Raw genomic sequence first — 22,471 nt, 5'->3', positions numbered from 1 at the left:
AAGCATGCAGAGAAACAGATGGACTACAGTCAGTAATTGTAGAACTACAAAGTGCTTCTATATGGTAAGTGGAGCTGATAAAATGGACAGTGAGTGTAGAAACAAGGGGGTGGTTTTAATGTTATATGTGTGTGTGTGTGTGTGTGTGTGTGTGTGTGTGTGTGTGTCAGTGTAATTGTGTAATTGTGTGTCCATGTCCATCAGAAGTTTTGTTGTTTGTTTGCAACACATTTGAAAAAGTTGGGACAGAGGCATGTTTACCAATTTGTAATTCTAATAAAAATGCTGTATTTTGTGTTTAATTAGGTTGTCTTTTATTATACAACAATTTTTTAAAGATGTAAAACAATTGTGACAAATATGCAAATGCATAAAAGAACGTGAAGGAGGTACATGCTTTTTTACAGCACAGGCTAATATGCTTAAAAAGTAGACTTTACATAACAGCACCTATATGCAATCTTTAGTTGTGCAGATATGCTGTAATGTACAAAATACAGTTGATTTTGGACCTGCCAGAACAAGTTTGGATTTAGAGAAGGTAAAAGATTTTATTTGAAAGGTTGCTCAGGAGACAAACCAAGGACATTTCTAAGATGCTGACTGCAACATGTTCATATAAAAGCATATTTTTTATTGTTTGTACTACATTACTACCTTTCAAAAGTCTAATAATAAGAACATTATATTAAAACTTTATTGTAAGACCTAAACACTTTCTATGTAGTAAGTTAACCAAGGTTTGGTTTATCAGGTTTGGTTTGGTGTAGAAGGGAAAGTAATTTCAGATTCATAACATTCAGTTTTACAACAGTTCTCCTTCCTGTGCAATCAATAAAACACACCTACTGTAAGTTGTAATACCTTCTAGTTATGACTGGGAGTTTTATAGTTTATGGCTGTAACAGCAAGGGCAAAGCCACAAATGATTAGTCAAGGTGATAGAATCATTGGCAACTTTTTAAATGCAAATGCAAAAATCTTCTATAGGTACTGGCATAAATATCAACGTTTCAGGAAGAAAGAAAGAGGACATCATGGCCGAGAGAAAGAGCAGCATAAATCACAGCACACAATCAAAGGGCGGAGCTGGTGAGTTCGCCAAACAAGTCCAAAGAAAATTCAGCAGAGCGCAGGAGAAGGTATGTAATCAGATTCAGATAATGCATAAACAAGCAGTTTCTTCTGCTGATCAGAGCAGAATGCATTTAATTTAACTGTTTATTTTTAATCCAGTTGTAAAGTTCGATAAACTGTGAAACTCTGATCAGGTCAGGGTTTTGCAGAACACTAAAAGATACACACTATATTGCACCAGTGCACAAAGCAAGGTCCATAAAGACATGGATGAGCGAATTTGGTGTGGAAGAACTTGACTGGCCTGCACCTTAACCCGACAGAACACCTTTGGGGTGAATTAGAGCGGAGACTGCGAGCCAGGCCATCTCATCCAACATCAGTGTCTGACCTCACAAATGCGCTTCTGGTAGAATGGTCAATAATTCCCATAAACACACTCCTAAACCTTGTGGAAAGCCTTCCCAGAGGAGTTGAAGCTGTTATAGCTACAAAGGGTGGGACGACATCATATTAAACCCTATGGATTAAGAATGAGATGTCACTCAAGTTCATATGCGTGTGAAGGCAGACGAGCGAATACTTTTGGCAATATGATGTACATGGCTCAGTAGTAAATTCATTGGTCTAAATGTATTCAGCTGTCATGCAGGCAAAATGAGGATGCATAAAATACTAGTTTTATTCTCTATTTACTGTACTTAATAAAGGGTAGCTTTTTTATTTTAAATGGAATATTAAAATAAGGTAATAAAGTACTTAATAAAGTATTTTACAGTCCAGTGATTTTTAGGGTGCCAATATTTGTGAAATTATAATTTCATCAATAATTAATCATTTTAACAATAATTAATAATACTTTTTACTAGGGAGGTAACGATTCATCACCACACAGTTAAAATTGGTGCACATGTGCCACGATTCGAATCAATTTATTTATTTTAGATGAATCGATATTCACTTTAAACAGCAGAGGGCACTCGCCTGGTTGACGGCACTTCACAAAGTTGCCAGGTAGGGGGATTTTCCAGCCAAATTTATTTATGTGAGGATACTTTCTTTATTTGTATTATTCATTTATTTATATAATGTTGGATTTGTTTTAAAATCATTTCAGTTTTTAACACAATAAGCATTATTTAGCATTGTTTGTAAATCCTTATTTAGATAAATAAAAGATAAGCACAAATACAGTATTTTTTTTAATTTTTTTTTTAAAAGAAATAATAAAAGGAAACTTTGTCATAATGTGTCTTAAATTTCATTTTGTTTAAAAAATCGGGAAAAAAATCGTATCGTGAACCCAGCATCATGAATCGTATCGCATTGTGGGTAGAGTGTATCGTTACATCCCTACTTTTTACAGATTAATTCGGTGATTTTTTGTATTTTAGCTTTTATTTAAAAATAATAAATAATGTGTATTTTATTGGTTTGTGAAGCATGCATTTTTGTTTTAAAACTGACTGCTCAGGTGGCGCAGTGGTAAAAGTATTCTAGCGCACCAGAGTTGGGGTTTGAAATACATCGTATCGAATCTCTTCAGTCTTCCTACTGGGCTGAGCAGCTGCATTAACAACAATTGGCTGTTGTTCAGGGTAAAAAGTCGGATCATAGCTCATCATAACTGGTGCAACTGCGGCCCCTGCTGGTTGACTAACGGCACCTGCACAGGGCTGAGGAATAATGCTGATGGGGGTGTGGCCCTCCGTACACAGTGCCCGTCTGTGTATGAACTTGAAGGTGCAGGTGAAAAATGCAGTCTGTACTGACTGTACGTGCCGGAGGGGGCATCAGTGAAGGGTCGAATCAGTATAGAGGACGCAATCAGGGTAATTGCACATGACTACATTAGGGGAGAAAATTAGGGGAAAAAAGTGGGGAAAATAGAAAATAATAAAAAGAAAACTCTTTAAAATGTAAATTTTAATGTAACAATGTTAACATAATGAAACTGACATGAACATATACAAGATTTCTTCATACATGTAATTAAATTTCACAGAGCCATACACATGCAGGGTAAAAACATGTTTAAAACATTTTTTTTAATGAAATTTTATTTATTTAGTTATTATTTAGTGTTAATTGTTCCCTTGCTGATTCCCAGTTGTTGCATATTTGTTTTTAGACAATTTAACAAAACTTCCCTTACATAATTCCATGTGTGTCAATGTCACCCTGTAAAAAGTGTTGAACAGTACTTGCTTTCATTACTCAATAAGCCAGTTTAACAAAGTTAATTTGTAAACCAATTTTGCTAATTAAACTCAGCCAGGTATTATTTTAGCCATGCCTGTTAAACATAAATCATGTTTATGTTTAACCTTACAAGCCAAGGCAAGCATTTACCCTAAAGCCAGTTACAGGCAGACTGTGTCACAGTCTAAGAAATGTCAGTAGAGCTACAAAAATATATATTCTTAGTCTGGGAAAGCCATGTTTAAGGCTTTAGGGCTCCAGTAAGCCAAATAGAGAGAAAAATGAAACAATGGTGAATCTACAGATAAGTAAAGAACTGCAGGTAGCACTACACTCAGTCAAGGTAAGTATTAATCACTTTAAAGTATAAAAGAGACTTAAGCTAAACTTGGATCAATGTGATCTACTAACCAAAAAAAAAACTGGTGTTATTCTTATTTTTTATATACAGTGTATCACAAAAGTGAGTACACCCCTCACATTTCTGCAGATATTTAAGTATATCTTTTCATGGGACAACACTGACAAAATGACACTTTGACACAATGAAAAGTAGTCTGTGTGCAGCTTATATAACAGTGTAAATTTATTCTTCCCTCAAAATAACTCAATATACAGCCATTAATGTCTAAACCACCGGCAACAAAAGTGAGTACACCCCTTAGTGAAAGTTCCTGAAGTGTCAATATTTTGTGTGGCCACCATTATTTCCCAGAACTGCCTTAACTCTCCTGGGCATGGAGTTTACCAGAGCTTCACAGGTTGCCACTGGAATGCTTTTCCACTCCTCCATGACGACATCACTGAGCTGGCGGATATTCGAGACTTTGCGCTCCTCCACCTTCCACTTGAGGATGCCCCAAAGATGTTCTATTGGGTTTAGGTCTGGAGACATGCTTGGCCAGTCCATCACCTTTACCCTCAGCCTCTTCAATAAAGCAGTGGTCGTCTTAGAGGTGTGTTTGGGGTCATTATCATGCTGGAACACTGCCCTGCGACCCAGTTTCCGGAGGGAGGGGATCATGCTCTGCTTCAGTATTTCACAGTACATATTGGAGTTCATGTGTCCCTCAATGAAATGTAACTCCCCAACACCTGCTGCACTCATGCAGCCCCAGACCATGGCATTCCCACCACCATGCTTGACTGTAGGCATGACACACTTATCTTTGTACTCCTCACCTGATTGCCGCCACACATGCTTGAGACCATCTGAACCAAACAAATTAATCTTGGTCTCATCAGACCATAGGACATGGTTCCAGTAATCCATGTCCTTTGTTGACATGTCTTCAGCAAACTGTTTGCGGGCTTTCATGTGTAGAGACTTCAGAAGAGGCTTCCTTCTGGGGTGACAGCCATGCAGACCAATTTGATGTAGTGTGCGGCGTATGGTCTGAGCACTGACGGTGTTCTCCCATGAAAAGATATACTTAAATATCTGCAGAAATGTGAGGGGTGTACTCACTTTTGTGATACACTGTATATATATATATTTATTTATTTTTGTTTATGCATTTTCTCCCCTTTTTCTCCCTTTTAGCGCGTCCAGTTGCCCTATTGTGTCATGCTTCCTCCCCACCAATGCCGATCCCTGCTCTGATTGAGGAAAACGAAGCTTCCCCCACGCCCCCTCCGACACGTGGGCAGCATGTCGTATGCATCTTATCACCTACACTTTGACGAGTGCAGTGCAGCACAGCGTTGTGTATGGAGAGACACACCCTGAGAGCACTCTTTTCTCATCTCTGTGCAGGAGCCATCAATTTGCCAGCAGAGGTCGTAATTGCACCAGTCATGGAAGAAAGACCCCATCCGGCTTAGTTCTGCCCATATCTGAACAACAGGCCAATCGTTGTCCATGTGGCCGCTCAGCAGGCAGAGTTGAGATTTGATACAATGTATTTGAGATCCCAGCTCTGGTTCCAGCGTGTGTTTTTACCGCTGCCCACCTGAGCGGCTAACTGGTGTTATTCTAACATTTGCACCAGGACGGTTCCGATTCTGGGATATTATATAGACAGATGAATCAATATGCTAAATCTCTGTTCAACAATGTTCTCATTTACAATTCCTCCCCTGCGTTTCCCCTCACACCATATATTGCGTTCTCATTGGCTGTACGACATAGCACTCATTGCCAGTTGGGCGACTTATATCCAGATATTTGACATGCAGATATATTTCTTCAGTCTTTAGAGCCGCTCGGATCGAGTTGTTGATTAGTTCACACGTAGGGATTGAGAGCCGAGTTTTGATCGCCGAGCAAACGCCGAGTTGCTCCCGAGCCGGCAAATCTAGCGCCGACCAGTCAGCGAGCGAAAATCAGGGCAAAAGTCGTGTAGTGTGAACTAGGCATAAGTGTTACAAAATTAGAAGAATGATCCAAGTATACTTTTACGGAAGTAAAAAATATATGTATAAATACTGAAAGTTTTTCACAAGTAAAATTAAATGTTTGATCAAATGTTACAGGTTTTACAAAAGTTTGGTAAATCTGAAGAGACAAGAGATGAGCAGTTTGAAATATGTGCACAGAACTTCCAAGATCAGCAGGTAATCAAAATCAGTAAATCAGTAAAATCCATCACTAACTCAAGACTTAATTTACAATAAACAACTAGGAGAATCAAAAACTACAGGCAATTTTTTAATTACGCGATAACCAGGACAAAGAGAAGCTAGCGAAGTGCAACATACTGTACGTACATTTCCTGTTGGATAGTGCACTGCAAGCATGCACAGTGCAGCACTTGGCTTTTAGCTGAGTGGCTGCCATGAGGGTGGAAAAATTTGATCGCTGAGAGATTGCACTATCAAAATGCTGTAGTGCATTTTCTTTGGCCAGTTGAAATTTACCATCAGATGGTGGCTCAGAATGAACATAGCACAATAAATCACCAAAAGCTTTATGCGTGGGCAAAAAGGTTTAAAACAGGAAGAAAAGGTGTAACCAACAAAGATCATTCTGGTTGCCCATTAACATCACGCACACAAGAACACACCAACAGTGCGGATGCCTTGATTACAGAAGACCGACCGATAATGTTGTCTCAGTTGGCTGCACATTTGGATATCAGCTATGGATCCGCATTCACCATAACAAATGATGACTTGGGATACAGGAAAGTCTGTGCATGATGGGTTCCCAGATAGATTACTGATCTGCACAGGCAAGAAGGTTGCTACCCAGTTCCAGAGAAGGTATAAAGACGATTCGAGTAATTTGGAAAGAATGTGTGCATCACTACAGCTTGTTTTTGAACATCTTCCACATCCTTCTTACAGCCTGTGTTTGGCACCTGTATCACATCTTTGGTATCTTGAAGGAGGTGTGGCTCATCTGGCTTCGGGAGCTAAAAAACGTGTTCTCTGCAGGAATACAAAAGCTAGTTGCACGATTATTGCAACTTTGCCTTTACTTTTTGATTCTCCCTATATATACAGTATATACAGTATATATATTATTTAACCCTAAACCAGAATCACATTTACTTTGACTTTTATTTCATTGCAGACAGGATAATCCTGAGATATTTTATGTTTTACCTGGTCAACTTCATTTCATTTATTAATAAACATCCATTTCAGTCCTGAAACACATTCCAAAAAAGGTTGGGACAGTAAAGCATTTACCACTTTGTAATGTTGCCATTTTTTTTCACTACACTTAAAAGTCATTTTGGCACAAAGGATACCAAGTGTTTCAGCTTTTATTTTGTCTCATTCTTCCTGCAAACACGCCTTAAGATGTGCAGCAGTACGGGGTCGTCGTTGTCGCATTTTTCGTTCCAAAATTCTCTATTGGGGACAGGTCAGGACTGCAGGCAGGCCAGTCCAGTAACCGTACCCTCTTTTTCCACAGCCATACCTTTGTAATGTGTGCAGCATGTGGTTTTGCATTGTCTTGTTGAAAAATGCATGGACGTCCCTGGAAAAGATGACATCTTGAAGGCGACATATGTTGCTCTAAAATGTACTTTTCTGCATTAATGCTGCCATCACAGAAGTGTAAATGACCTTTGCCAAGGGCACTGACACGACCCCATACCATGACAGACCCTGGCTTTTGGACTTGTAAAATCCATTACACAGCATCCATTTTTTTCAAAAAAGACCTGGAATGCTGATTCATCTGACCACAATACACTATTCCACTGTGTGATGGTCCATCCTAGATGCCTCTGAGCCCAGAGGCGGCTTTTTTGCACAGTAAAGTTTTAAGTGGCATTTGTGCATGTAACTCTGTATTGTAGTGCCTGACAAAGGTTTGCCAAAGTAATCCCTCACCCATGTGGTTATATCAGCTATTGTTGAGTGGCGGTTCTTGATGCAGTGCCGTCTGAGGGATCGAAGATCACGAGCCTTCAGCTTATGCTTGCACCCTTGGCCTTCACATACTGAAATTCCTCCCGATTCCTTAAATGGTTTAATGATATTATGCACTGTAGAGGGAGAAATATGCAAATCCCTTCCAATCTTTCTTTGAGGTACATTGTTTTTAAACATTTCAATAATTTTCTCACACATTTGTTGACAAACTGGAGATCCTCTGATCATCTTTGCTCATCAAAGACTCAGCCTTTCCTGGATGCTGCTTTTGTACCAAACCATGATTACAATCACCTGTTAACATCACCTGTTTGGAATCACATCATTATTTGGTTTTTTCACCTCATTACTAGCCCTAAATTGCCCCCGTCTTTTTTTGGAATGTGTTGCAGGCCTGAATGGCTGTAATGGATGTTTATTAATAAATGAAATGAAGTTGAGCGGACAAAACCTGAAATATCTTGGGTTTAAACTGTCTGCAATCAAATAAAAGTCAAAGTAAATGTAAAGAACACTGCATTTGTATTTTATTAGCATTTTTGGGGTCGTATATATATATATATATATACAGTGGGGGAAATAAGTATTTGATCCCCTGCTGATTTTGTAAGTTTACCCCCTTACAAAGACTTGAACAGTCTATAATTTTATGGAATGTTTATTTTAACAGAGAGAGACAGAATATCAACAAAAAATCCAGAAAAAAAACATTAAATAAAAGTTATAAATTAATTTGTATTTAATTAAGGGAAATAAGTATTTGATCCCCTACCAACCAGCAAGAATTCTGACCCCCACAGACCGGTTATGTGCCCATGAGGCACACAAATTAGTCCTGTCCCTGTATAAAAGACTCCTGTCACAGAATCAGTTTCTTCCGTTCAAATCTCTCGACCACCATGGGCAAGACCAAAGAGCTATCAAAGGACGTCAGGGACAAGATTGTAGACCTGCACAAGGCTGGAATGGGCTACAAGACCATCAGCAAGAAGCTTGGTGAGAAAGAGACCACTGTTGGTGCGATAATTTCGAAAATGGAAGAAATACAAGATCACAGTCAATCACCCTCACTCTGGAGCTCCATGCAAGATCTCACCTGGTGGGGTAAGAATGATTCTGAGAAAGGTGAGGTCAGTCCAGAATTACACAGGAGGAGCTTGTCAATGATCTCAAGGGAGCTGGGAGCACAGTCGCAAGAAAACCATTAGTAACACACTTCGCCGTAATGGATTGAGATCCTGCAGTGCCCGCAAAGTCCCTTTGCTCAAGAGGGCTCATGTACAGGCCCGTCTGAAGTTTGCCAATGAACACCTGAATGATTCAGAGAAAGCTTGGGAGAATGTGATATGGTCAGATGAGACCAAAATTGAGCTCTTTGGCATCAACTCCACTCGCCGTGTTTGGAAGCAAAGAAATGCCCGGTGGGGATGGTGTTCTTGGGGTCATATCCAGCATTTCTCTGCTCCCAGCTCCCTTGAGATCATTGACAAGCTCCTCCCGTGTAATTCTGGACTGACCTCACCTTTCTCAGAATCATTCTTACCTCACCAGGTGAGATCTTGCATGCAGCTCCAGAGTGAGGGTGATTGACTGTGATCTTGTATTTCTTCCATTTTCGAATTATCGCACCAACAGTGGTCTCTTTCTCACCAAGCTTCTTGCTGATGGTCTTGTAGCCCATTCCAGCCTTGTGCAGGTCTACAATCTTGTCCCTGACGTCCTTTGATAGCTCTTTGGTCTTGCCCATGGTGGTCGAGAGATTTGAACGGAAGAAACTGATTCTGTGACAGGAGTCTTTTATACAGGGACAGGACTAATTTGTGTGCCTCATGGGCACATAACCGGTCTGTGGGGATCAGAATTCTTGCTGGTTGGTAGGGGATCAAATACTTATTTCCCTTAATTAAATACAAATTAATTTATAACTTTTATTTAATGTTTTTTTTCTGGATTTTTTGTTGATATTCTGTCTCTCTCTGTTAAAATAAACCTTCCATAAAAATTATAGACTGTTCAAGTCTTTGTAAGGGGGTAAACTTACAAAATCAGCAGGGGATCAAATACTTATTTCCCCCACTGTATATATATATATGTATATGTAAAGATACCTGTGTATTTCAGAGTGATGGACACAGAATATACAAGGACCTTAAGGCATACTTAAATGCTGTCAAAGGTTTGTCAGGCTCTTTTTCATTGTTCTTCATCATTTGTCAGGTAACAAATTTTTATCAAATGTGTAATTAATTATATACTGGATGTTGTACAGTGATGCGAGATGCCTCCAGTCGTCTATTTCAATCTCTGTTTGATGCTTATGCGCTTAACTGGGAAGGTGGAGAGGACCTTGGATCTGTGGTGGAGGTAAACCTTATGTCTTTGACACTGTATGTGCAACCTACTGTTACCCTTCCCTGCAAGTATTATGTGCACTAAAACATATTTGTCTCCATATAGGGAGAGGACCTACTGTGGAGTGATTATGATACAAAACTAAGAGATCAAGCATTCCTCACAATGAAATCTTACATGAGCCAGTTTCCAGATATGAGGGTAACAACTACCACACACAATACAATTAATGTACAACCCTAAATCAGAAAAAAAGTGGAGACAGTGTGAATGCAAACAATGCAAGTTTTTCTTACATTTACTTTGACTTTTTTTATTTTACTTTTCTCCCTTGTAGTGCGTCCAATTGCCCAATTGCATCACGCTTCCTCTCCACCAATGCCGATTTCCGCTCTGATTGAGGAGAACAAAACTAACCCACACCCCCTCCGACATGTGGGCAGCAGCCGTATGCATTTTGTCACCTACACTTTGACGAGTGCAGTGCGGATCAGCTCTGTGTACGGAGAGACACACCCTGACAACACTCTTTTCCCATCCTTGTGCAGGTGTCATAAATCAGTCAGCAAGGGTCACAATTGCATCAGTCATGAAAGAGTCCCTATCTGGCTTTAATATCCCACCCCTATCTGAACAACAGGCCAATCGTTGTTCATGTGGTTGCTCAGCCCAGCCGGCAGGTAGAGCTGAGACTCGATACAATGTATTCGAGATCCCAGCTCTGGTATTCCAGCGTGTGTTTTTACTGCTGCGCCACCTGAGCAGCTTTACTTTGACTTTTATTTCATTACAGACAGTATGGACCCAAAATATTTCATATTTTGTCTTGTCAACTTCATTTTATTCATTAATATACACCCATACCTGCAATTCAGTCCTGCAACACATTCCAAAAATTGGTACGATAAAGCACTTAACACTTTGGCACCGATGATACCAAGTGATGAAGTGTTCAAGGTGTTATTTTTTCCCATTTTGACTGCATGTCTTAAGACCTTAACATGTCTTAAGGTGTGCAACAGTATAAGATTGCCGTTTTTCATTAAAAAATTGTACACCTGGGCATTTGTTGACAAACTGGAGATCCTCTGCCCATCTTTGCTCCTCAAAGATTCAGCCTTTCGTAGATACTGTTTTTGTTTCAAATTATGATTACAATCACCCATTGACATCACTTGTTTAGAATCACATCATTATTTAGTTGCAGGCCTAAAATGCAGGAATGGATATACACCGATCAGTCATAAGATTAAAACCACCTCCTTGTTTCTACACTCACTGTCCATTTTATCAGCTCCACTTACCATATAGAAGCACTTTGTATTTCTACAATTACTGACTGTAGTCCATCTATTTCTCTACATACTTTATTATCCTCCTTTCACCCTGTTCTTCAATGGTCAGGACCCCCACAGGACTACCACAGAGCAGGTATTATTTGGGTGGTGGATCATTTTCAGCACTGCAGTGACTATGACATGGTGGTCGTGTGTTGTGCTGGTATAAGTGGATCAGACACCGTGTTCACTCACTGTCCACTCTATTAGACACTCCTACCTAGTTGGTTCACCTTGTAGATGTAAAGTCAGAGACAATCGCTCATCTATTGCTGCTGTTTGATTTGGTCATCTTCTAGACCTTCATCAGTGGTCACAGGACGCTACCCACGGGGCGTTGTTGACTGGCCTATTTTCAGTGACAGTGACGTGTTTAAAAACTCCATCAGCGCTGCTGTGTCTGATCCAGTCATACAAGTACAACACACACTAACTCACCACTACCATGTCAGTGTCACTGCAGTGCTGAGAATGATCTACCACCCAAATAATACCTACTCTGTGGCGGTCCTGGGAGAGTCCTGACCATTGAAGAACAGCATGAAAGGGGGCTAACAAAGCATGCAGATGGACTACAGTCAGTAATTGTAGAAATACAAAGTGCTTCTATATGGTAAGTGGAGCTGATGAAATAGACAGTGAGTGTAGAAACAAGGAGGTGGTTTTAATGTTATGGCTGATCAGTGTATATTGTATTAACTAATGAAAAAGTTAAGTTGACCAGACAAAATATGAAATATCTAGGGCTCATACTGTCTGCAATGAATTAAAAGTCAAAGTAAATATTAGAAACACTCAGTTTTTTAAAATGCATTTTTCATACTGTCCCAACTTTTTCTGATTTGGAGTTGAATTTTACACCAGTGTTCTACGAAATGTTTTAGCATTCATTTATATGTGCCCTAGGAAAGAGTGGCCAAGCGGAATAGAAAACTAGTGGACTATGATTCAACTTGTCACCACCTGGAGTCACTTCAAAATGCCAAAAAAAAAGATGACATCAAGATAGGAAAGGTTTGTTTAGATGCTTAATTATCATCACTGTTCATTTTTTACCAATTAGAATTATAATTAATAGGTACCCTTGTTGGGTGGCACGGTGTCTCGTTGGGTAGCACTGTCGCCTCACAGCAAGAAGGTCCTGGGTTCGATCCCCAGGCGGGGTGGGCCGGGTCCTTTCTGTGCGGAGTTTGCATGTTTTCCCCGTGTCTGTGTGGGTTTCCTCCGGGAGCTCCGGTTTTCTCCCACAGTCCAAAAACATGCAGTCAGGTTAATTGGAGACACTGAATTGCCCTATAGGTGAATGGGTGTGTGTATGTGTGTGTGTGTATATGTGTCTGCCCTGCGATGGTCCAGGGTGTTACAGGGATTGCCTATATAAGGTCCCACAGTTGACAGTGCATATCAGAGCAAACTCTAAGCCATGGGGTTAAAGGAATTATCTGCAGACCTCAGAAACAGGATTGTGTCAAGGCATAGATCTGGAGAAGGGTACAGAACAATTGCTGCAGATTTACAAGTCCCAAAGAGCACAGTGGCCACCATCATTCATAAATGGAACAAGTTTGGAACCACCAAAAATCTTCCTAGACCTGGCTGCCGGCCAAACTAAAGCGATCAGGGAAGACAGGCCTTGGCCAGGGAGGTGAGCAGGAACCCGAGGGTCACTCTGACAGAGCTCCAGTGTATCTTTGTGGAGATGGAAGAACCTATCAGAAGATTAACCATCCAGGCAGCACTCCACAAATCACGCCTTTATGGTAGGGTGGCCAGACGGAAGCCTCAGCCGGCTTGGAGTTTGCCGAAAGGCACCTAGAGGACTCTCAAACCACGAGAAACAAGATTCTCTGGTCTGATGAAACCAAAATTGAACTTTTTGGCCTGAATACCAAGCGTCACGTCAGGAGGAAACCAGGCACCGCTCATCACCTGGCTATATGCCATCCCTACAGTGAAGCATGGTGGTGGCAGCATCATGATGTGGGGATGTTTTTCAGCAGCGGAACCGGGGCGACTAGTCCTGATAGAGGGAAAGATAAATGCAGCTAAGTACACCGAGACCCTTGAAAAAAACCTGCTCCAGAGCGCTCTGGACCTCAGACTCAAGTGTGCAGACTTTCCAGCTTGACTGTATATACTTCTGTTTGGGGTCTTCGTCGAAAACTCATTGAATATGGCGGTCATCCTTATCAAAGAGCTGGACACTCTGCAAAACTGGAACTTTTGTTTCCGCAGGCTTATTTGATTCTTCGCAGACATTCTTTGATTTTCTTTCTGAAAAACTCAGCCGGTGCTGTGTCTTAACCATCACAATGTAACTGCCCTGGATGGTCGAGGTGCTTCCAATGGCAGTGAGACAGCATCTTTTTGAGCAGATCCACTCAGATGGATCTTTACTGGATACATCCTGCGTCAGTTGTGTTATCTAATATTTCCTACTTTCCTCTGTGGTCGTATGTGTCACTGGGGGCTTATCGCCAATGTCTCTGTGGAGAGAGTGCATGGCCATTTGCTGTGAACTGCATAGGCTTATTTCCATGCAAGGTGAAAGCCTTTTTGTTTTTGTAGTCAAGCCTGTGGAGTGAGATACCTCTTGTTTGTCTGGTTCTTTAGCCACAGTATTGTTCTGCCATGGTTAACCCTTGTGTGGTGTTTGGGTCTGTGGGACCCAATGATTACCAAAAGAAAAATGATGCTATTTATTATTATTTTAACCTCATGGCTCATTTTGTGTGAAGAACATATAAAATAACACTCATAATTAATGAGTTCACACTGTACACCCCACTACACACTTATATTACACATGTGGTGTTCTGGTCCACTGGACCTGCAGGTATAAAAGTGTGTCCTTTTACTCTGTTCTACTACAACCAGTCCTGCTGTGAATGTGTGTGTCTGTGTGTGTGTGAGAGAGAGACAGACAGAGTGCCAGACAGAGAGAGAGGCAGACAGACAGAAAGACAGGCAGAGACACAGAGAGAGAGACAGGCAGAGAGACAGAGAAACAGACAAACAGGCAGAGACAGACAGACAGATAGATGAAAACAGACAGACAGGCAGAGACAGACAGAGAGAGAAACAGACAGAGACAGACAGGAAGGCAGGCAGTCAGAGAGAGAGACAGATATACAGAGAGACATACTGATACAGACAGAGAGACAGACAGCATACATGCATCAAATGAATGTATGCAACACACACACAGTAAAGCTAACCCTCGTGTTGTATAGGTGAGCATGAATTGACTGTGTTCAGTGGGACTGATGTGTAGACGGATACAGATACTGGATCTGTTCAGGCTGGTGTTTCTTACACTGACAGATGTTTTAAATTTCTTAAGGTTGTTTCATTTAGATTTGTTCAAAGTAAACACGTTTTTTCCAGCCATATTTTGACAGTGATTTTTCCTTTCTTATATTTTATCACAACAAATGGATGGTACTGTTCTTTATAAATATTATCCAACGTAGGTAAATAGTAAATGTTAACCAAATATGCTGTCTTTATTGCTTGTAAACATCTTATAGTAAACATCTGATATTTTGTATGTTAAATAAGTTATGGCTGTATTGATTTAAGAACACAATAATGCGGTGGGTCCACCAGACCCGCAAACATTGGCTGAGTAACAAAACTATGAACACCACACAAGGGTTAGGCATCCTGCATATTGGGTTCATAAATTACAATCTCGCAGATGCAGTGCTTCACCTCGTAGGCCTCGTCATGACTGCACGCTTCTTTAGCATCATATAGCATCTTTTGAGTTTAGGAAGGTATTAAGTAGAAAAAATGGTGATGAATACAAATGTTAAAATATTAAGTACTGTATGTTTTAAGATCAGTTACTCTTTGCAGGCTGAGGAGGAAATGAAAACAGCCAAAAAGATATTTGAGGACATGAACAGCGAACTAAAAGAGGAGCTTGCTGTTCTCTTTGACAGGTAAGGTGTACCTAAAACAAAAGTATTATAAAAATCAGATCAGCGCCACTCAGGTGGCGCAGCGGTAAAATGCTAGCACACCAGAGTTGGAGTTTCGAATACATTGTATTGAATCTCAGCTCTGCCTTCCGACTGGGCTGGGTGGCTGCATGAACATCAATTGGCTGTTGTTCATAGGGGTAAAAAGTCAGATCATAGGTCCTCATAACTGGTGCAACTGGCTGACTGATGGCACCTGCACAGGGCTGAGGAATAATGCTGATGGGGGTGTGGCCCTCCATACACAGTGCCCGTCAGTGTATGAACTCCACTCGTGCAGGTGAAAAATGCAGTTTGTACTGACTGTACGTGCCGGAGTATGTCGGAGTATGTCAGTTGAGAGGCATGCTCAGTCAGCGGTGAAGGGTCGAATCATTATAAAAGATAATTACCCACAATCAGGGTAATTGGACACGACTAGATTGGGGGGGGGGGGGGGGGGGGGGATTGGGGGAAAAAAAGGGGGAAAATAGAAAAAAAAAAAATTCAGATCAGGGAATTTTTACATTTTTAAGACACTTGGGGGTAAATACTGTACACTGTTTCCACATGTCTTTAAAATACATTTTTCCATGTAATCCTCTTCTGACAGTCGCGTTGGATGCTATGTGGCAGTCTTCCAAGCTATTTCCAACTTGAGAGGTACCTTTTATAAGGAAATGGCCCAGGTAACCCCAAACCCACAATACACATTTTGTTTAAAATATCATTTCATCTGTAATAGTGTGACTATATCTGCCTTGAATTGTTTTCTAGAATAATCAGAGTTTAGAGACTATCTTGACGGACCTTAAAGCCCAACATCCTGGCAAGAGCTTTGTGATCAAAAATTTTAGCCGGTTAGTTGGTTTCTTATTTGATGAGTAAAGCTATATGTAAAGCTTTCTGCTGCACATATTAGATATTATATTACAACCCCAAATCAGAAAAAGTTGGGACAGTATGGAAAATGCAAATAAAATAAAAATGCAGTGTTCCTTACATTTACTTTGACTTTTATTTGATTGCAGACAGGATGAACCTTGATTTCAGGCCTGCAACACATTCCAAAAAAAGTTGGGACGGGGGCAATTTAGGGCTAGTTATGAGATGAAAAAACTAAATAATGATGTGATTTTAAACAGGTGATTGTAATCATGGTTTGGTACAAAAGCAGCATCCAGGAAAGGCTGGGTCTTTAATGAGCAAAGACGATCAGAGTTATTGAAATGTTTAAAAACAATGTACCTCAAAGTAAGATTGGAAGGGATTTGCATATTTCTCCCTCTACAGTGCATAATATCATTAAACCATTCAAAGAATCAGGAGGAATTTCAGTGAGTAAAGGCCAAAGGCGCAAACTTAAGCTGAGCGCCCCTGATCTTTGATCCCTCAGACGGCACTGCATCAAGAACCGCCACTCAACAATAGCTGATATAACCACATGGGTGAGGGATTACTTTGCCAAATCTTTGTCAAGCACTACAATACAGAGTTACATGCACAAATGCCACTTAAAACTTTACTGTGCAAAAAAGAAGCCTTATGTTAACCATGTCCAGAAGCGGCGTCGACTTCTGTGGGCTCGGAGGCATCTAGGATGGACCATCACACAGTGGAAATGTGTATTGTGGTCAGATGAATTAGCATTCCAGGTCTTTTTTGAAAAAAATGGATGCAGTGTGCTCCAGACCAAAGACGAAAAAGACCATCCAGACTGTTATCAGCAAGTCCAAAAGCCAGGGTCTGTCATGGTATGGGGCTGTGTCAGTGCCCTTGGCAAAGGTCATTTACACTTCTGTGATGGCAGCATTAATGCAGAAAAGTACATTAAGATCTTAGAGCAACATATGCTGCCTTCAAGACGTCATCTTTTCCAGGGACGTCCATGCATTTTTCAACAAGACAATGCAAAACCACATGCTGCACACATTACAAAGGCATGGCTGTGGAAGAAGAGGGTACGGGTACTGGACTGGCCTGCCTGCAGTCCTGACCCCAATCCACCCCCAGTCCCCAATAGAGAATTTTGAAAGTAAAAATGTGACAACGACGACCCTGTACTGTTGCACATCTTAAGACGTGTTTGCAGGAAGAATGAGACAAAATAAAAGCTGAAACACTAAATCACTTGGTATCCTCGGTGCCAAAATGTCTTTTAAGTGTGGTGAAAAGGAATAGCAACATTACAAAGTGGTAAATGCTTTACCGTCCCAACTTTTTTTGGAATGTGTTGCAGGCCTGAAATGCAGGAATGGATGTTTATTAATAAATGAAATGAAGTTGAGCAGATAAAACATGAAATATCTCAGGTTCATCCTGTCTGCAATCAAATAAAAGTCAAAGTAAATGTAAGAAACAGTTTTTCGTGTTTTTTATTATTTGCATTTTCCATGCCGTCCAACTTTTTTCTAATTTGGGGTTGTATATTATTTTTTTTAGAATTTTAGAATAAACTTTAGAAATGAATGTGTTAGTGTGTGTAAGATGACAATTCAAGAAATGCACAACAATTTCAATGTTGTTTTTTTGTAGTGGGACATTAACAAGGAGGTCACTGAAAGATGTGCTGTCTCCCAGATCACTGAGGTCCAGCTTTTCTGACTTCCACATGAGTTACAGTCCTCGAGGTACTCTCAGGTAAATGAATGAATGAATTATTTTTTATTAATAAAATAAAGTACATCTGAATTAGCTCTTCTTGTCCAAAATGCATATGCTTATACCATCTACTCATGAAACATTTACACATTAAAACCACCTCCTTGTTTCTACACTCACTGTCCATTTTATCAGCTCCACTTACAATATACAGTGTATCACAAAAGTGAGTACACCCCTCACATTTCTGCAAATATTTCATTATATCTTTTCATGGGACAACACTATAGACATGAAACTTGGATATAACTTAGAGTAGTCAGTGTACAGCTTGTATAGCAGTGTAGATTTACTGTCTTCTGAAAATAACTCAACACACAGCCATTAATGTCTAAATAGCTGGCAACATAAGTGAGTACACTCCACAGTGAACATGTCCAAATTGTGCCCAAATGTGTCGTTGTCCCTCCCTGGTGTCATGTGTCAAGGTCCCAGGTGTAAATAGGGAGCAGGGCTGTTAAATTTGGTGTTTTGGGTACAATTCTCTCATACTGGCCACTGGATATTCAACATGGCACCTCATGGCAAAGAACTCTCTGAGGATGTGAGAAATAGAATTGTTGCTCTCCACAAAGATGGCCTGGGCTATAAGAAGATTGCTAACACCCTGAAACTGAGCTACAGCATGGTGGCCAAGGTCATACAGCGGTTTTCCAGGACAGGTTCCACTCGGAACAGGCTTCGCCAGGGTCGACCAAAGAAGTTGAGTCCACGTGTTCGGCGTCATATCCAGAGGTTGGCTTTAAAAAATAGACACATGAGTGCTGCCAGCATTGCTGCAGAGGTTGAAGACGTGGGAGGTCAGCCTGTCAGTGCTCAGACCATACGCCGCACACTGCATCAACTCGGTCTGCATGGTCGTCATCCCAGAAGGAAGCTGACGCACAAGAAAGCCAGAAAACAGTTTGCTGAAAACAAGCAGTCCAAGAACATGGATTACTGGAATGCCCTGTGGTCTGACGAGACCAAGATAAACTTGTTTGGCTCAGATGGTGTCCAGCATGTGTGGCGGCGCCCTGGTGAGAAGTACCAAGACAACTGTATCTTGCCTACAGTCAAGCATGGTGGTGGTAGCATCATGGTCTTGGGCTGCATGAGTGTTGCTGGCACTGGGGAGCTGTGGTTCATTGAGGGAAACATTTACATTTTACATTTTCAGCATTTAGCAGACGCTTTTATCCAAAGCGACTTACACAATGAGCGGAACACGATGAGCAATTGAGGGTTAAGGGAACCTTCTGCTTACTAGTCCAGTACCTTAACCACTGAGCTATCACTGGCCCTGACATTCTGAAACAGAGCATGATCCCCTCCCTTCGAAAACTGGGCCTCATGGCAGTTTTCCAACAGGATAACGACCCCAAACACAACCTCCAAGATGACAACTGCCTTGCTGAGGAAGCTGAAGGTAAAGGTGATGGACTAAACCCAATTGAGCACCTGTGGCGCATCCTCAAGTGGAAGGTGGAGGAGTTCAAGGTGTCTAACATCCACCAGCTCCGTGATGTCATCATGGAGGAGTGGAAGAGGATTCCAGTAGCAACCTGTGCAGCTCTGGTGAATTCCATGCCCAGGAGGGTTAAGGCAGTGCTGGATAATTATGGTGGTCACACAAAATATTGACACTTTGGGCACAATTTGGACATGTTCACTGTGGAGTGTACTCACTTATGTTGCCAGCCATTTAGACATTAATGGCTGTGTGTTGAGTTATTTTCAGAAGACAGTAAATCTACACTGCTATACAAGCTGTACACTGACTACTCTAAGTTATATCCAAGTTTTATTTCTATAGTGTTGTCCCATGAAAAGATATAATAAAATATTTGCAGAAATGTGAGGGGTGTACTCACTTTTGTGATACACTGTAGAAGCACTTTGTAGTTCTACAATTATTGACTGTAGTCCATCTGTTTCTCTACATACTGTTTTAACTTGTTCTTCAATGGTCAGGGCACCCACAGGGCCACCACAGAGCAGGTATTATTTAGGTGGTGGATCATTCTCAGCACTGCAGTGACAATGACATGGTGGTGGTGTGTTAGTGTGTGTTGTGCTGGTATGAGTGGATCAGACACAGCAGCGCTGCTGGAGTTTTTAAATACCGTGTCCACTCACTGTCCACTCTATTAGACACTCCTACCTAGTTGGTCCACCTTGTAGATGTAAAGTCAGAGACGATCGCTCATCTATTGCTGCTTCTAGACCTTCACCAGTGCCCACAGGGCGCTGTTGGCTGGATATATTTTTGGTTGGTGGACTATTCTCAGCCTAGCAGGGACAGTGAGGTGAGCACTGCAGTGCTGAGAATGATCCACCACCCAAATAATACCTGCTCTGTAGTGGTCCTGTGGGGGTCCTGACCATTGAAGAACAGTCAAAAAGCAGAGTAAAAGCAGGTTAAAACAGTATGTAGAGAAACAGATGGACTATAGTCAGTAATTGTAGAACTACAAAGTGATTCTATATGGTAAGTGGAGCTGATAAAATGGACAGTGAGTGTAAAAACAAGGAGGTGGTTTTAATGTTATGGCTGATCAGTGTATGATAGCAAAATTGCTTGAATGTATCAATGAATATTCACTCTTTACTGAGACTTCTTGTTGTACTGTATATTCTTGCTGTTGAATTACAGTTCTAGTACTAAATATTAACGATTACTTTAATGAAACTGTTCATGTTTGTGCTTGTGTAGGAGAGAACACACTTCTAGTTTCAGGTCTAACAGGAGTTCATATGAGCTACACATTACAGAGAACCAGGCCAGCCCATCCAGACCAGAGCCGATAAAGGACACCAAGGACAATCATGGAGTCAGGGACAAAGATTCAAGCTTCGCAAGTGATGACAATTCTAAAGTGGAAGAATCTACCACTGTAACTGTAATAGATACCACTGAGGCCTCTGAAAGTGCACTCAATGCTACAAAGGAAGATGCAAAGCAGGATGATCAAAGAGTTGATACAAATGAAGAGGAACCGGTACCAACCTCAGAGCATGATGAAGAGGGAGATGAACCAAGTCCTAAAGGTGACATACACCGATAAGGCATAACATTATGACCACCTCTTTGTTTCTACACACACTGTCCATTTTATCAGCTCCACTTACCATATAGAAGCACTTTGTAGTTCTACAATTACTGACTGTAGTCCATCTGTTTCTCCAAATACTTTTTTAGCCTGCTTTCATCCTGTTCTTCAATGGTCAGGACCCCCACAGGACCACTACAGAGTAGGTATTATTTGGGTGGTGTGTCATTCTCAGCACTGCAGTGACACTGACATGGTGGTGGTGTGTTAGTGTGTGTTGTGCTGACATGAGTGGATCAGACACAGCAGTGCTGCTGGAGTTTTTAAACACCTCACTGTCCCTGCTGGACTGAGAATAGTCCACCAATTAAAAATATCCAGCCAACAGCACCCTGTGGGCAGCGTCCTGTGACCACTGATGAAGGTCTAGAAGATGACCAACTCAAACAGCAGCAATAGATGAGTGATCGTCTCTTACTTTACATCTATTAGGTGGACCAACTGGTTAGGAGTGTCCAATAGAGTGGACAGTGAGTGGACACGGTATTTAAAAACTCCAGCAGCGCTGCTGTGTCTGATCCACTCATACCAGCACAACACACACTAACACACCACCACCATGTCATTGTCTATATGGTAAGTGGAGCTGATAAAATGGACAGTGTGTGTAGAAACCAGGAGCTGGTTTGTATGTTATGGCTGATCAGTGTATATAATAACTGATTATGAGAATGGGCTGGATTTAGATGTAAATTACTCTGTTAATCTTAAATTTTGCTCTTGTCTTAAAGCTTCTGAAGACAATGCTGCCCATCCTAAGGAGATATACGAGGCTGGTGAAATGAAGAATGGAACAGCCGCAAACCATAAATTAGAAATAGAAGAATCTGAAACTGATTGCAAGGTGAGAATAAAGAAAGGTGTTTTTTTTTAAAAGGAATCATTCTGAAGAAATTGACAAGTATTAGCTATGTAATGTAAAAAATCTTAGTCATTGTATTTATTGTAAATCTGTTTCTTTTCTTTAAAGGAATGAACTACATCTAAACTGCAAGTTCATCCAGCTGGATCATATTACCAAATTTGAACCAACCAAAATATACAGTTTCATATGACAACACAGACTGGGACAGGATATAAATTATATTTACCATATTAATAGTTGTTTAAATTCTTTGATTTTTATCAAATTTGCATGATTAGTTCCTAACTTAATAAATTAATACTGACACTAATACTTAAATCCATAATGCAATATTTGATATAGTTATTGACTGCATCTGTTTTATTGTTTTTAAGATTTCACCTAAAGAGGTGATGGGCATGACAATGTTAACCATTATGGGTGATCTGTTGATGCATGCTCAATAATCCAGGTACACAATTCCACAAAGTTGAATCAGTTCATCTGGACACAAGTTTGTTGTAGAGATACGTTTCGTCACTCAATCCGAATGACTTCTTCAGTCTGGAGTCTGAAGAAGTCATTCTGATTGAGTGACGAAACGTATCT

The 22,471-nt window shown here is 40.7% G+C and overlaps 1 protein-coding gene across 1 annotated transcript; it reads left to right on the top strand.

The window, feature by feature from the left end:
• Positions 1-1,037: 1,037 nt before the first annotated feature.
• Positions 1,038-22,083, top strand: bin2a (bridging integrator 2a). The gene is made up of 13 exons (XM_063015983.1): positions 1,038-1,142; positions 5,755-5,835; positions 9,733-9,787; positions 9,881-9,975; positions 10,069-10,164; positions 12,207-12,314; positions 15,162-15,247; positions 15,879-15,954; positions 16,043-16,125; positions 17,801-17,905; positions 20,622-20,956; positions 21,750-21,862; positions 21,989-22,083. The coding sequence occupies exons 1-13, from the start codon at positions 1,038-1,040 to the stop codon at positions 21,992-21,994; spliced, it is 1,344 nt and encodes a 447-aa protein (XP_062872053.1). The 3' UTR covers positions 21,995-22,083.
• Positions 22,084-22,471: the final 388 nt, after the last annotated feature.

This window comes from Trichomycterus rosablanca, chromosome 19 (genome assembly GCF_030014385.1).
Source record: "Trichomycterus rosablanca isolate fTriRos1 chromosome 19, fTriRos1.hap1, whole genome shotgun sequence".
In the NCBI taxonomy this organism is placed as follows: Eukaryota; Metazoa; Chordata; class Actinopteri; order Siluriformes; family Trichomycteridae; genus Trichomycterus; species Trichomycterus rosablanca.
The sequence above is the reverse complement of the archived record's forward strand: the minus strand, read 5'-3'. Positions and strand labels throughout refer to the sequence as shown.

Coding starts and splice junctions, on each gene's coding strand:
- bin2a (XM_063015983.1), top strand. CDS start 1,038: ATGGCCGAGAGAAAGAGCAGCATAAATCACAGCACACAATCAAAGGGC. Junction 12,315..15,161: donor ATGACATCAAGATAGGAAAG/GTTTGTTTAGAT, acceptor TACTCTTTGCAG/GCTGAGGAGGAAATGAAAAC. Junction 15,248..15,878: donor CTTGCTGTTCTCTTTGACAG/GTAAGGTGTACC, acceptor CTCTTCTGACAG/TCGCGTTGGATGCTATGTGG.